At 50.3% G+C, this 14,697-nt stretch overlaps 2 protein-coding genes across 2 annotated transcripts; both read left to right on the top strand.

Moving 5' to 3' along the window:
* The first annotated feature begins 71 nt into the window (after positions 1-71).
* LOC101767879 (dynamin-related protein 5A) lies at positions 72-4,606 on the top strand. The gene is made up of 8 exons (XM_004969883.4): positions 72-683; positions 805-996; positions 1,093-1,299; positions 1,418-1,846; positions 1,947-2,174; positions 2,256-2,451; positions 2,943-3,600; positions 4,149-4,606. The coding sequence occupies exons 1-8, from the start codon at positions 303-305 to the stop codon at positions 4,333-4,335; spliced, it is 2,478 nt and encodes an 825-aa protein (XP_004969940.1). The 5' UTR covers positions 72-302; the 3' UTR covers positions 4,336-4,606.
* Positions 4,607-11,151: 6,545 nt separating this feature from the next.
* On the top strand, positions 11,152-12,893 carry LOC101767479 (VQ motif-containing protein 4). The gene has a single exon (XM_004969882.4). It carries the CDS (start codon positions 11,204-11,206, stop codon positions 12,362-12,364), a length of 1,161 nt encoding a protein of 386 aa, XP_004969939.3. The 5' UTR covers positions 11,152-11,203; the 3' UTR covers positions 12,365-12,893.
* Positions 12,894-14,697: the final 1,804 nt, after the last annotated feature.

Raw genomic sequence — 14,697 nt, 5'->3', positions numbered from 1 at the left:
ACCTGGACGGCTGCCGGCTGGAGGTGCCTGCAACTGGGACGGTGGAACTTGGATCTCGTTTCTTTGCGTGGGTGGTGATCTACATACTTCTCGTGGTCATCTAACGGCTCAGAACCGCGAGTGTTCTTATCAATGGGCTGGCTGGTCTGAAAAGACTCCCGTTCCTGAACAGCCCAGCCCATCTGGTTCTGTCCTTGAATGAATATAACGGCCACCCCGAACGGCTCCCATCCCATCCGATCCCTCCCCGCATTTCAAATTCAAACCCCTCTTCCCCAAGTGCTGCTTGCCGTTCACACCCCATGGCGGCGAGCGCCCTCTCGTCCCCGGCGGTGAGCCGGACGCCGAACCCGAAATCAGCGGCGGCGCCGCCCCCATCCCCATCCACCCGCCGGGCGGTAGCGGATGCGGCGTCGGCGGCTGCCGCGGCGGCGGCGGCGGACTCGAAGGCGCGGTTCGAGGCGTACAACCGGCTCCAGGCGGCGGCGGTGGCGTTCGGCGAGAAGCTCCCCATCCCGGAGATCGTGGCGATTGGCGGCCAGTCGGACGGGAAGAGCTCCCTCCTGGAGGCGCTCCTCGGCTTCCGCTTCAACGTCCGCGAGGTCGAGATGGGCACCCGCCGCCCCCTTGTCCTCCAGATGGTCCATGACCCCACCGCCCTCGAGCCCAGATGCCGATTCCAGGTGCGTCTGCTCCACTTCCACTCTTAGGGTTTTCCCGTTACCTCTCCTCAGATCGAGTATGTAACTAGTGTGAACTCGTTGAGCGCCTGTTTTATGTGGGTTGCTTTGCGGTGCGTGGCAGGAGGAGGACTCAGAGGAGTACGGGAGCCCGATGGTGGTGGCCACGGCCATCGCCGACCTTATCAAGCAGCGCACTGAGTCGCACCTCCGGAAGATCCAGGCCGCCGTCTCATCCAAGCCCATCGTCATGAGGGCTGAGTACGCCCACTGCCCCAACCTCACCATCATCGACACCCCAGGTTTCGTGCTTAAGGTACAGAGGTGAACTTGAGAGTTGAGACTTCTCAGTTCTCAAACTGCAGTGATGGCGTGGGTCAGCTGTCTGATGCTATCGTTTGCTTGCTTGCAGGCTAAGAGAGGTGAGCCAGAGAGCACACCAGATGAGATCCTGTCGATGGTGAAATCACTAGCGACCCCACCCCACCGCCTCGTTCTGTTCCTCCAGCAGAGCAGCGTCGAATGGTGCTCGTCAATCTGGCTCGACACGCTTAAAGAGATTGATCCCACTTTCAGGCGCACCATGGTAGTCATCTCCAAGTTCGACAATCGACTCAAGGTATGCCCGTAGAACAATCAGCAATTCAGTACACAAGGCTGACTTTTTTTCAGTATGAAAAAGTTATGAGTGGTGGTGTGTGCCTTATGAAAATGTCACTATTCTTGATCATTTGAAGGAATTCACGGAGCGTTGGGAGGTCGATACCTTCTTGAGTGCAAGCGGCTACCTTGGGGATAACATCCACCCATTCTTCGTGGCTCTTCCAAAGGACCGTGGAACAATTTCCAATGAAGAATTCCGGAGGCAGATCTGTCAGGTTGATATTGATGTGCTACGTCACTTGCGAGATAATGTGAAAGGTGGCTTTAATGAAGAGAAATATGGATCACACATTGGGTTCAGCTGCCTTAGGAAGTATCTCGAATCTGAACTTCAGAAGAGGTACAAAGAAGCTGCTCCAGCCACCCTGGCATTGTTAGAGCAGAGGTGCAGTGAAGTCTCAATGGAACTGACGAGAATAGATTCCAAACTACAAGCAACATCTGATGTCTCTCAGCTCCGGAGATCGGCGATGCTTCATGCCGCTTCTATTTGTACACATTTGGTATTACAAACATAATGCAACTTAATACTCTCTTCTAGTGCCGCTGACACTTGATGAGCTTGAACTAACTAACATTTCTTCTTCTTCTTTTCTATCAAAGCGTGCATTACTTGATGGAGCAGCCGATCCAGCTCCAGAGATATGGGGGAAAACTACGGATGAGGAACAAATGCATAGTGGTATTGTCAGCTGGCCTGGCATTAATGTGCCTGTAAAACCTGCCAACTCCACTCTTAAGCTGTATGGCGGTGCAGCTTTTGAGAGAGTAATGCATGAATTTCGTTGTGCAACATACTCAATGGAGTGCCCACAAGTATCAAGGGAGAAGGTACTCTTTAGTCTGTGACTACTATGTATACACAGAACTTTTGGGTGAAAATAGCTGAAACTATAATGCTGATGTCACTAGGTTGCGAACATACTACTTGCTCATGCTGGAAGGGGTGGAAGCAGTGGGTTGACTGAGGCAGCAGCTGAGATAGCCCGTGCAGCTGCACGATCATGGCTTGCTCCTCTTATTGATACTGCATGTGACCGGCTTGCGTTTGTCCTACAAAGTCTGTTTGACCTCGCTATGGAGCGCAACCGCAATAAGGATTCACAATGTAAGAGTTTTTTTTTAAAAATTCTGGAGTTAATCATGTCACTATATTAACATGGATGGGTACCGTTTAGTTCATAATGAAGTTGATTGTTACTGTCCTTAGCTGTAAGTTCTTTCTACTGTGTGTTATGACCAATCATAACTATTTATCTTTTTTTTCTTGAACATGTTCGTAAAAAAAAGGTATGGATTGCATTTTGTACTGAACATATAAAGTTAGCCATCTGCATCCCCCAACTTCAGAAAATGCACATTTTTGCTATAAATATTGAACAATTTTCCCATATCAGCATGGTCATTTACTGGTGAGTTAGTTGCTTCCCAGCTTCTTTTTACCATGGATCACTTTATGGATATATTACTGTTTTAAAGCTTTAAGTTACCATGGCATCTAGTCCTGTCAGTTTTTATGTTGTCAGCACTCAATGGTATTACTGCTTTCGCCATTTGCAAAATGTTTTTTTATTCTTATCTTTTTTTTTGGCATAACAGATCAAAGTGTCGAAGATATGGATGGCTATGTTGGCTTTCTTGCTGCTCTCCGGTGCTCATATTATAAATTTGTCAAAGAATTGTCCAAGCAGTGCAAGCAGATAGTGCGACATCACCTTGATTCAGTTACAAGCCCCTACTCCCATATTTGCTATGAGAGCGACTCTCTTAGTGGCATTGGATCTGTAGCCAACTCCATGAATAGATTTAACCACTTTCCTGGAGTTACATCCTTTGATCTATCAGACAGTGGATCGGCATTAGACGAAGCTCAGGAGAACATGCCTCCAAAAGATCAGCAGCATATGACACCACCTACTAAAGGAAATGAGTCAAAGGACATTCTCAGAGAAAGCCAGTTAACAGTACCTGAGACACCTTCTCCTGATCTTCCATCGGATATACACGGCGGTAAGAAGAAAGATACTGGGATCCCGAATGACGGTGGGCCAAGGAAGAGACATGCAAGGATGGCAGCATATACCAATAGGAATCACCATAACAACAGTATCATTGGTGCTGATGACATAGGCTCAAAGTCAGGGTCATCATACTCCACCATCTGTGCAATATCTGCTCGATATTTTGCCAAAATGCGGGAAGTCCTGATTGAAAGAAATGTTCCCTCTGCATTGAACTCTGGATTCTTAACACCATGGTATGTTCAAACTGATAATTATGTCAGACATTTTCCTCTTTATGCTTGTTCAGTTTGAGAGTTTACTATAACATCCAGATTGAACTTGATGTTTTGATCTAGTTGGCCAATCCACCAGTACTCATTTCCAGATCACATGTCACTGAACTCACAACTGATTTTGTCAACAGCTGAGCACATGATCATATTTGAGAAGAGTAACCAGTAACCACTATGGAACTAACTGATTGCATGGGCATCAAGCACTATCACAGAAATTTTCAGTCTACTGTCATCCATGAAAGTTGCACATTTCAATTTTCTTTTGGCACTAAATTCTTTGATTACCAAGATTAACTGTCTGGTTCATTCAACTTATTGCTAATATTAGACGTGAACTGTCTGAATCAATTTTTGGCATAGCGCCTAGCACATCTAGTAGGTCTTTAGTTGTGTGTCAAATATCAGGATGTTAGCAGGTTGTAGCCTTTTTAATGTTATACATGCCTGTCCAGTGCATTTGAAGCTGTATTATTTGCTGACCTGTTTCTTCCACTGGTGAAATGCAGCCGTGAAAGGTTGTTTCTGGCACTTGGCTTCGAGCTCTTTGCTGTGAATGATGACAAGTTCATGGACATGTTTGTCGCACCTGGGGCTGTTGACACTATCCAGAATGAGCGCCAGTCTCTTCTCAAACGTCAAAAGATTTTGCTCTGCTGTCTGAACGAGTTCAAGAACATCTCTCGGGCCCTGTAACGATGATCTTTCTGGAGCGTCTCCTCAGGCCCGTATTCATGAGCTTAACGAATCCCCCTGCACATGGTACAGTGAGCCCGGGGTTGTTTTATTGCAGCTGCATATTCTTCATTATTCCCATTCTTATGTATCTTTCGTGGCACAAGCTATTTTCTTCGCGTCAAATTCCTTGTTGACAAGGTCTGTACCACTGTATGTCTGTTCAGCTTCAACATTGATATTATTGGTGCTTGACGAGTCGAATAAAACTGTTGACTTAGAGTTCTCATCTCATAAGTTTGTGCGCAGGCCCTGCATAACTTTATACAAATATCCAGCATATGTTTGTCTGCTTGGATTGTTTCTTTATTACTTGGAGGTTACTTGTGCGAGAGTGCACCATTAAACCGATTCAACAGGTTTGGTCTCTGAACAGACAAGGCGAAGCGTGTTAAGGTGCACACCTAATAAATATGAGAAAAATAGACCTCTCTGACCATATTTTTCAGCTGCTTGTCCTGTCATCTGCATGGAAAACAGCCGGTACCAGGCAACTTCTTCAGCTTACGTTCCCATTTCCCTGTCACGCTTCCCACTTTACTCCCTGTATTCACAACTGTTTTTTCTTGCATATCGAGCCACTGCGTTTTATGACACTTCACTCGTTATAGCGATATATTTCGTCGTGCAAGGAGTGAATACTGTCTTGTTGCTTTCCAGTAGTACGTTTTGGACTCGCTGGCAAGCTAGTCTGCTGATTTCGAGGGCGTTTGTTACTTTTGCTTATTTTTAGCACGTGTCACGTCGAATGTTTAGATACTAATTAGAAGTATTAAACGTAGACTATTTACAAAACCCATTGCATAAGTGGAGGCTAAACGGGGAGACAAATCTATTAAGCCTAATTAAGCCTAATTAATCCATCATTAGCAAATATTTACGTAGCAACACATGTCAAATCATAGACTATTAGGCTTAATAGATTCGCTATCTAGCATCCCCTTATGTAATCGGTTTTATAAATAGTCTACGTTTAATACTTCTAATTAGTATCTAAACATTTGACGTGACGGGTGCTAAAAAGAAGCATGGAAATCAAACCAGTCCGAGTAGAAAGGGCCTGCCTACCTGATTCACTTTGCTGCCGTGGAAGCGTTTGGCAAAGCCTCTAGATGAGACAATGCTGAACACAGTCAGATTTGCACATCATGCTCATGTGTCATTTCGCGTCGACTGACTCCGTGAATCTCAAGCACCCAACTGCTCCGTTGGGCTACCTAGTTGTTCCTTGATGCTTTTTGGCCCTGTGCCTTGTCTTCTCATCGAAATCATCAAGCTGTGCAAATCTCTGTACCCGGATGCAGCAGAAAACGCCACCCCCACAAGGCCATGTACCTTTCAGAAAGGAATGTCTTGCAGGGCATCCATATCCCCTGGTTCTTTTTATAGCGGCATGCATTGCTCTCCGTCTAATTGTTGAGGGGTCCATGGATGGTGGCGTGTCCTATTCCGCCATGTTCGGCGAGGCGTGGGACTCGGTTTGGCTCAGCTCGGGGCCCCTGCGCCTTGTCCGCCACTGGGGCCTGCAGCTAGCAGATGCCTCCCAAGCTGCCATCCATGCTATGTGCTTCGCCGAACGCTATGCAGTGGATCTCAGCTCGCACGATCTGCTTGGTGCTGCTGATGAGTGAGCCCTGGCTCTCAAACCGTGGAGCACAGGGATTTAGTGAAAGAGAGCATATGACGGAGGAACCGGTGCCGGATAGCCCCCACCATTTCGCACAGGCAAAGCACCAGATCCAGATGGGGCATCTTCTCGTGATCGATCTGGTCCTCCACTTGCGCTGTGGCGCTGTGGATTGTGATCCATGAGACCATGGGAAGTGCAGACGTGCAGTGGCGAGGCATGGAACCGAACCGAACCGGAAGTGCCAGGGGAAGCCAGCAGATCAGCTGCAGGAGGCTTACCAGGTTGGGCGCACGGATCGAAGAGCACTGGCCCATGTTACTCCACTCCGCTACAGACTGTATCGGGGTTACGCATCTAGAGATCTTGGCGGCTGCGCGATTGATCGGAGTCATAACGGCACTCGGCACTTGGTAGCTAGATCGCTCTCTCCAAAATGGAAAGTGTGGTAGTGTGGGCTAGCTGAAGGTGACAGCAGGTGTGGCCGGCTAGCTGGAGCGATGGCCTTGTCATGGCCACTGTTAGATGTGGATTCGGCCGGGATGTGGCCGGCTGGCTGCACACCTAATTTGCCGGTCAAAGAAAGAAGGTTTAGTGGCCCCAGACGTGGAAACGCCGGAGCTAACACCTTCAATTCCCTTCCTACCGGAGATCGACCGGAGACTCGCTCGTCGCCAGGCATCAATGCGGAATACTACTCCTGCTGTCATGGTGTGATCTACGGGGTCTGACAAAAATGCATACCCCAACAAGGAGGTGCTTATAGAAGGAAATATGCTTGCCATTTGCGTGCAACCACACTGACAGAAGACGACTCGGAATCAACCTACAACTGGCAGACGCGGCACCGGTCACGACGGTATTTTCCCGGGATGGGATGGAGCACACTCCCAGTCGCAGCGATCCACGCTCCGTGCTGGTGGGCATGCATCCCCAGATCAGAAAACGACGACGTCCGATACGGCAATATATACCAGCCACAAGAAGCTGGAGCCGCCGTTGGCGTCGCCAGGCGACCGAACCACCACCACCGCATGATTGGGACGACGCTGGGGCCGGATCAGAGCTGAAGTGCACTCCAAGAAGACCAAGACCACCACGAGCGGCGGCAGCAGCAGGAGGCGGTGTGATGGGGCGCTTGACCGAGGGCGTTCGCTGGCACGTCCCGTTGGCGTTGGCGGGGACAATTAATGATTAGCCCGGCCAAAGCGACCAGACAGCGCTCGTGCCGAGCTGGCCCCGGCACGGGTGGGGCGGGAGGATTCGCTCGGCCGATCACCTCGGCCGCGCGCGCGCGGGCAGCCCGGCACGCGGCGCCGCGCACGGGCGCACGGCCTCTCGTGCGCGCGGGGCCGGCGCCCGGGCAACCTTCCTGTGCTGCCGCCACTGGCCACGCTGGCCGGCCGTGTGGCGGTGTGGGTGTGGGACTGTGGGTGCACGCGCGCGCGCGTCCGGTCGCCGAGGTTGCGAGCCTGGCGGAAAAGGATAAGAAGATTAGGGAGATCGCTTGGAACGCTGGGGCCTCATCCGACTCCTAAATATTTTTTTCCTCAAATACGCAGAAGAGCTGCTTATTATTGGACTAATAGGTAGAAGACAATTACACGACGCCCGTTTGATGGGTTGCTTAGTTTTTCTCGGCACGGTTTACACGGATGTTGTGATTACAAAAAACAGGCAACCTAGTGAAGGGAACTACCCTATGAGCTAAGGCGTGCGCAGGCTCTCCAGTGCCGCGTTACCAGCTAGGATCCATAGGTCAGCCTCCGCCCTGATCTTGGACAGGAGATCCTGCATTGTTGATGCTCCATCTCTGAAGACCCACTTGTTCCTCTCCTTCCATACTTCCCAAGAAGTTAGCGCCAGAAGGGAGTCCATGCCTGCTTTCTTGCCTTGTGGGGTTATATTCCTCAGCTGAGTCCAGGAGAGAAGTGAAAGATCTCCAACGGGCGCCTGTGCAGGGAGGTTTATTGCAACCAGAATTGAGTACCAGATCTGCCGCGTGAAGGAGCAAGAGACGAGGATACGATCGCAGGTCTCTGGTTCCTGATCGCAAAGGAGGCAGTCAGCATGAGTTTCCAGATTATGCCGTCGTCGTCGATCCGCCGTCCATAAGCGCCGCCTGATGGCCGTCCTGATGGCCGCCGCCTGATCCGCCTGATGGCCGCCTTTAGGGGAGCCCGTGTACTCCAAATCCGGTTTGCACCCCGTAAAGGTATGGATCCGTGATGTAGCATCTTGTAGGCAGATCGAGCAGTGTATGTACCATTTGCAGTCCAGCGCCAGATGAATCTGTCCTCCCGTTCCGGGGCTAGTTGGATAGCCGTCACTGCATCCGACTCCTAAAATTAGACATCATACTGTTTCCGTGCAGAATTTGTGTGTTCCAAATGCAAGCTTAACCTCCTTCGATAAGCAAACAATGATTCATCATGATAGCAAGTTTGACGAGAGAAGTCGTTTCCATTAATTGGCGCTACGATGTGAACTTCCAACTTCCAATTATGCGATTTGATGGCTCCAAACTTGATCAACACTACTAATCCTTTTTCTCTACAGACGCTAGGTGGTCAATCTCCTGTTACTGTGAGCACAGTAGATCGTCCGTCGTGTCATACTCGGTAGCTCGCCATCCATCCCGGATCAATATAATCCACGATTCATTCCACGTACAAACAAGCTCACCGGACTTTTCCACGCATTTTAATTTGCAGCAGCGACGAAATGTGGCCAGCAGCATCATTTCCAAGATTCCCCCCTCACAGGTGGCATGCAATGCAATTGTCGTGTGCCCTAGCGGCTTGGCTGCTTCACCGAGCGGCGCTGGTCGCCGGAGGGGGGAATAGTCAAACCAATAGAGAGCCCGATGCCGCCCGTGTAGCCGTTAAACGGGAATTGGATGCCCGCTTTCTGTCCCGTCCTTTTTCTCATCGTGCGCCCAAATTTGGACCGTGAACACGATTCGATTTCCACAATCATCCCGGAATTTGTCCGTGGTTACGTCAAAAAAAAATAGAACACAGCTGAGAGCCTGAGAGCAACTGATGAGTACAGATGAAGATTGAAAAATCGACAAGTACTATGGACGAAACATGCACTCTATGGACGTAAAGTAGGGTGCATTTCTACTCATTTCTCGTATGTGACGCCGTCTCCACTAAAAAATTACTCGTCTTCTCGTTTTTGCGCGATGTTTGGATCCATAGACTAATTTTTAGTTCGAGTCATATCGGATGTTTGGATACCGATTAGCTAATTATAAAACTAATTGCATAAGTCGTGGCTAATTTGCGAGATGAATCTATTAAACCTAATTAGTCAACATAACTAATTAAACTGAACAGATTCGTCTCGCGGATTAGCCTTCGTTTATACAATTAATTTTATAATTAATCTATATTTAATCGATATAACATGCTAAACTTTATTAATCCTCGGGTCCGGGCGGTACAGCATGAACTTTGAACTGAAGCACTGAGCCACGCGCACGGCAGGACCAAAAAATTCTTCAAATGCAGAGCCCAAGAAAGGTCCTGAGTCCAGTACGAGGCAGTCAGGCCCCAGGGAGGGTCAGGACAGGAGGAATCATTGGTGGTGGCCCAGCTGCAGGAGTGCAGCAGCGGTAGGTAGAGGGACCGTTTGGTTTGAGTGCTTATGCATAAGCAACTTAAAATAAGCAATTTTCTTATGAAATCAATCACCCTTGCTTATTGGATTACTTATAGGGCTGTTTATTTTTAGCAAATAAGCAACACAAGAGTTGCTTATGGGGACTAGAAGGTGCACTTTACACCTTCTACCCTCATTCAATGCATTCTACTCCTCTCTCTCTCTCCAAACAGCTAGGGGCAAATATGATAATGTCCACCTCATTCAATGCTCATAAGGAGGGTATCCAAATAGCTAGATAAAAATAAGCAACTCCAAATAAGCACCTTTAACTCAAACCAAACTGATCCAGGATCAGTCAATAGGGAGCTTAAAGTCAATGCGTCCAGCCTTTTCCATGGACACGAGAATCTTTGGACCGTTCCTAACGCGTGAGACGCGACCAAAAATGAGCCATGAGCAACCACCCAAATGCTAAAGCGCTCCTCGCGTTCCACTCGAAAAAAAAATCTACGGCATCTTCCCGAGCAAGCGTCCGGCTCTTTCTCCGTTTCAAGTTTCAACGGCGAAGTTGCCCTCGTCAGTAGTCTTCGGACTTCGCTTTCCCTTTTCCACGGCATCGTCACGGTAAATTCACATGTTTCTCGCTTTCCCTTCGTTACGCTAAATCATGCAAATTTACTATCACTACTACAGCTTTTCAACCACCCTTCTAAACCTTTGTCATCGGACCACTCTCCACCTTCCTAGATGAACATCTTATTTCATCCGCTCAAAGCCTTCCAATAACTTTCGTCTCCTTTCTTCCTCATCATCTCCCTTCGTGATTGTCCATCCTCCTGCCCAAATTTCTATATAGCACCTCAACCTTCGCCGTCCTCCACTTTGACCAATAATTTTTCACCGCCTATGATTGTGAATATAAGCACCACCATGAGCAACTCTTGCAACGACCGTTGCTCTGAGTGCAATTGTGCCTCTTGCCCCCGTTCATCATGTACGAAAATTCTCAAAATCTGGTAACAAGCCAGCGAAGTCTCCTCCATTTCACAACGTTGTAGCCTCTACTATCCACGTTTGCACTCTCATTGTAGATGAACTTACTTGCCCCAACACCTCTCGCATTAGATTAGATGAACAGCTAGAATTGACTTATAATGATGAAATACCATGTACTATATATTGCACCGAGAATAAGTTTGATGTTTTTCATTTTGTATCGTTTCCTGATATTCCTTTTTGCCAATAGGAGAGTGGCTACATCACCATTTTCTCTGTACAGTACATGATATTTGTATGTCTAGGGATATCATTGATTTAAAATCGCAATTAGCCATCTAAATCCATAAATTGTCTCAAGTTGTTCTGAATTTTGTTCATCTATGTTGGCTGCACCTCCTCCAAAATATCAGTGACTAACTTTCGTTAAAGAAAACACAAAAACAACTACTTTAATATAATGATAAGAACCATTCAATGGGTGGATCAAATTAAACACAGGCTACGCTTTTTACCACAAAAGAGCAAAATTTCAAAGCCGGCAATTTCAGCTGTCCCGCAAAGACATTTATGTTAGTTAATAACAGATGAGTGATGAAGTGTGAAAACAAGACCCAAATGGGGACGAGTGTAAATAGCAGGAACTATGAGGTTCAGTCCACAAGGTTATCCCTTCTGCTTCCCCACCACCACACTACCCAACACAACCGAGCAAAAAAGAAGAGGAAAAGGACAAGAAAAACTAGACGAAAACCAACAAGAAAAGAAACCCGAGCGAAAAGAAACAGATTTTGGAGAGAGAAAGTAGAGGAGAGAGAGACCATGCATCCAAAGTCTCACTCACACCACCAGCAATGCACCTCTAACTCCCATCCCCCGCTCTTCCTCTCTTCTTACCTCCCCACCCTCTTCCTCCACTCAAATCCTCCTCCTCCCCTCGTCGCCTCCTCCCCGTCCCCCTTCTCCTCCTCTTCCTCTCCCTCTTCCTCACCAACGCCAAAACCCAGGAAGGAAACCCACACTCACTCAATGGAGGTCTCGACCAAGCAGCTCCTCCCCGTGCCTCATCGGCAGGACCCCAACTCCCCTTCCTCTTCCACCTCTTCGTCGTCGTCGTCCTCCACCTCACCGTCTCACCCCCACCACCACCGCGCGCAACCCCACAACCTCCCACCGTCCCCCCGGCCCATCCCGCGCACCATCGACACCACGCCGTTCCCCACCACCTTCGTCCAGGCCGACACCACGTCCTTCAAGCAGGTCGTCCAGATGCTCACCGGCGCCGAACAGCCAGCCAAGAACGACGCGACGACGGCGGCGGCGGCCGCGGGCAGCAGCGGCAGCGCCGGGACCAGCGGTGGAGGCCAGGCGGCTGGCGGGCCGTGCCGGCCCAAGAAGCCGTCTTTCAAGCTGTACGAGCGGCGGAGCAGCATGAAGAACCTCAAGATGATCGCGCCGCTGGCGATGGGCCCGCCGCCATCGCCGCGGAGGGCCACGCCGGAGATCCTCTCGCCGAGCGTGCTGGACTTCCCGTCCCTGAGGCTCAGCAGCCCGGTGACGCCGCTGACCGGCGACCCCTTCAACCGCTCGCCGGCTTCGACGTCGTCCTCCGAGGAGGCCGAGCGCGCGGCCATCGCCGAGAGGGGGTTCTTCCTCCACCCGTCCCCGAGGGGCGCCGAGCCGCCGCGCCTGCTCCCGCTCTTCCCCGTCACCTCGCCCCGGATGGCCGCCCCCGCGGCGGCGCCGTCCGAGTGATCCGGCCCCGAGATCCCACCTCTGATCGCGGGCGCGCGCGCCTCCATCACCATGGCTACTACCTGGACTACTACAACCCTCACCTCTGGTCTTGTAAGGTGCTTGCTTCGCCGTTGTTCTTGCCTTCTTGATCGACGCTGCTGCCTGTCTTCTCCTGCTGCTGCTGTAATTTTTGCTCCCTTCTTGAAAGGAAGAAGGGAGTTTTTCTTCCTTTTGGAGCGGCGACTCGCGAGCGATCGTGCGATCCGATCGAGCCAGGCTGGACTCCTTGATCGCACGCGGCGCCTCCGAAACGAAGTGATGGATGGATGAATTAGTAAATTAATTAATGATGAAGATTACTATTAATCTCGAGGTTAAGTTAGGTGTGCCTCGTCAGTTTCGTCTCCTGATTCTGACCGGTTCGCTGTCCGCACTCTGATGTCAATTCTGTTCGCCTTTTCCCTTCATTTCCTGTTCGGTTTTGATTCCTCCTGATCCCGGCCCGCTGTTCGTGCGTCAGCGCTCATAAATACGGTTCCTTGTAATTTTCCGCGTGCATGCAAAATCTGGGGAGGAGAGCCATAATAATTCTGGTCAAAATTCGGTGTACCAGCAAGCAACACTTGCAGCACAAGCTCGGGCGCGCACGTCTCGACATCGCGTACTGGCAGACGCAGACAACAGCGGTGACTCGGTGAGTGACTGCTTCCTGCCTTCCTCTCCTGCAAAAAGCTCGAGGCTCTCCTGACAAACTCTGCACCTGTCTCTCTGTACCTGTCTGTCAGTCCTATATTTCCGAGATGTTCTCCGGCAGACGGGACCAGTCAGTCATTTGGGGCTGTGGGCAACAGCTGTGCGCCTGCGCCGGGACCGGCGGGCCACCACCGCCATGGGCTCTCCTGCACAGTGCCACAGTGCGTGCCACTCTGTGCGTCGAATCGAACAGTTAGCAGTCCAGCTCAGATGACCGATTTGAGAGTTGAGACCAGAGACAACAATGGGGCGGGTCCCTGCAACTTGTCTCGCCGCTGCGTCTCGTGATCTAGCGGGACGGAGTGGAGTCGCCGTGAAGGCTTCTTCGGGTATGGAGGTGCCGCCGCCCACTTGGAGAGTTGGAGTGGAAGTGGAGCGCAGTAGAGACCAGTTGGCCGCGGCAAGCCACGCCGTGGAGTGGAACGGAAGGGAGCCCGGCACCAGCACTAGCAGCAGCTAGCGTGCCGAGGACCCGCGCGATTCCTTGGTTTTTCCGTAGCATCCGCGCGATGCGTCCTGTCCTGTACGTCCACCCCCGGCCGGTGGGGGGCGGCGGCGGCCCGTGATCCGGCCGCGACTCGTCGTCGTCGTGCCATCGTGTGGCGGGGGCAGGCTGCCGTGGGGGCGTGGGCACGGGAGCGCGCGGCCAGATTTGCCGCCCGCGGTGGTGGCGGGGAGACCGGTTCAACCCTGTCCGCGTCAGCTCGTGGCTCGCGATCGGGCCGAAAAGATGACTAGTCGCGGCTTGTTTTTTCGTTTCGGTTCGCGATCGAGTGCTCTGCTTGTGCGCCCGCTCGTCTTCGAGTTCTGCAGACCGAGCGTATGGTGCCGTCGGTTTCGGTACCAGTACTCGACTACTAGCCTGCTGCACGAGTTCGCCGTCGGATAGCTCAGTTGTTATATGCTGTCCGGTTGCCGGGCGGGGTGCGTCTACTATACAATCTGACCTGACCACCTGGGTAACCTTGGGGACTTGGGGAGATGGAGCTACAGCTTTTGTTGGACCATGTTGCCTGTGGCACCTGTCTTATCCCACATCCCATGATTGGACTAGCTAGTGGAATACTGTGATCTACTCAAAACTCCTGCCTTTGGAAAAGAAAGAAAAAGTAAGATGGGGATAAAAGGAGAAGGGAACGGAATGGGCCAGTGCACTAATCTAGTTGCGGCTTGACTGCTTTGCCTCCATAAGCATATACTGCCCTTTTCCGGTCATGTGACTCATGTTGTGGTTTGAATAAAGATTACAGCCAAAGTTTGCCAGTACTTTTGATAATTCTTGATCAAATTTGACCACCGGTTAGAATTTAGCCAGGCTATCCTAGTTGCAAAATTTTAATAAGGAGCCAGGTTCGCGCCCACATGGCAATATAAGTCCTGTGATTGTACAGAATGTGTTTTACTGAAAAAGTTGGTGGCAAAGCAAGCAGATCTAATTTACGACAATTTAGTCCATTCTCCGATTTTGATTATTGATAAGTTGACGTAGAATTCTAGCGCTTGAAAGAGCGAAGAAATAAGTTGGTGTTTGGTTGGCTCAAATGTAACGTAATCTGATTATTGAAGGTAACGAATTCCGTTACATATGTTTGGTTGCG

The sequence above is a fragment of the Setaria italica genome, chromosome V, assembly GCF_000263155.2.
Source record: "Setaria italica strain Yugu1 chromosome V, Setaria_italica_v2.0, whole genome shotgun sequence".
NCBI lineage: Eukaryota > Viridiplantae > Streptophyta > Magnoliopsida > Poales > Poaceae > Setaria > Setaria italica.
Note: the sequence above shows the minus strand (reverse complement) of the source record. Positions and strands in the feature narration are given on the sequence as shown.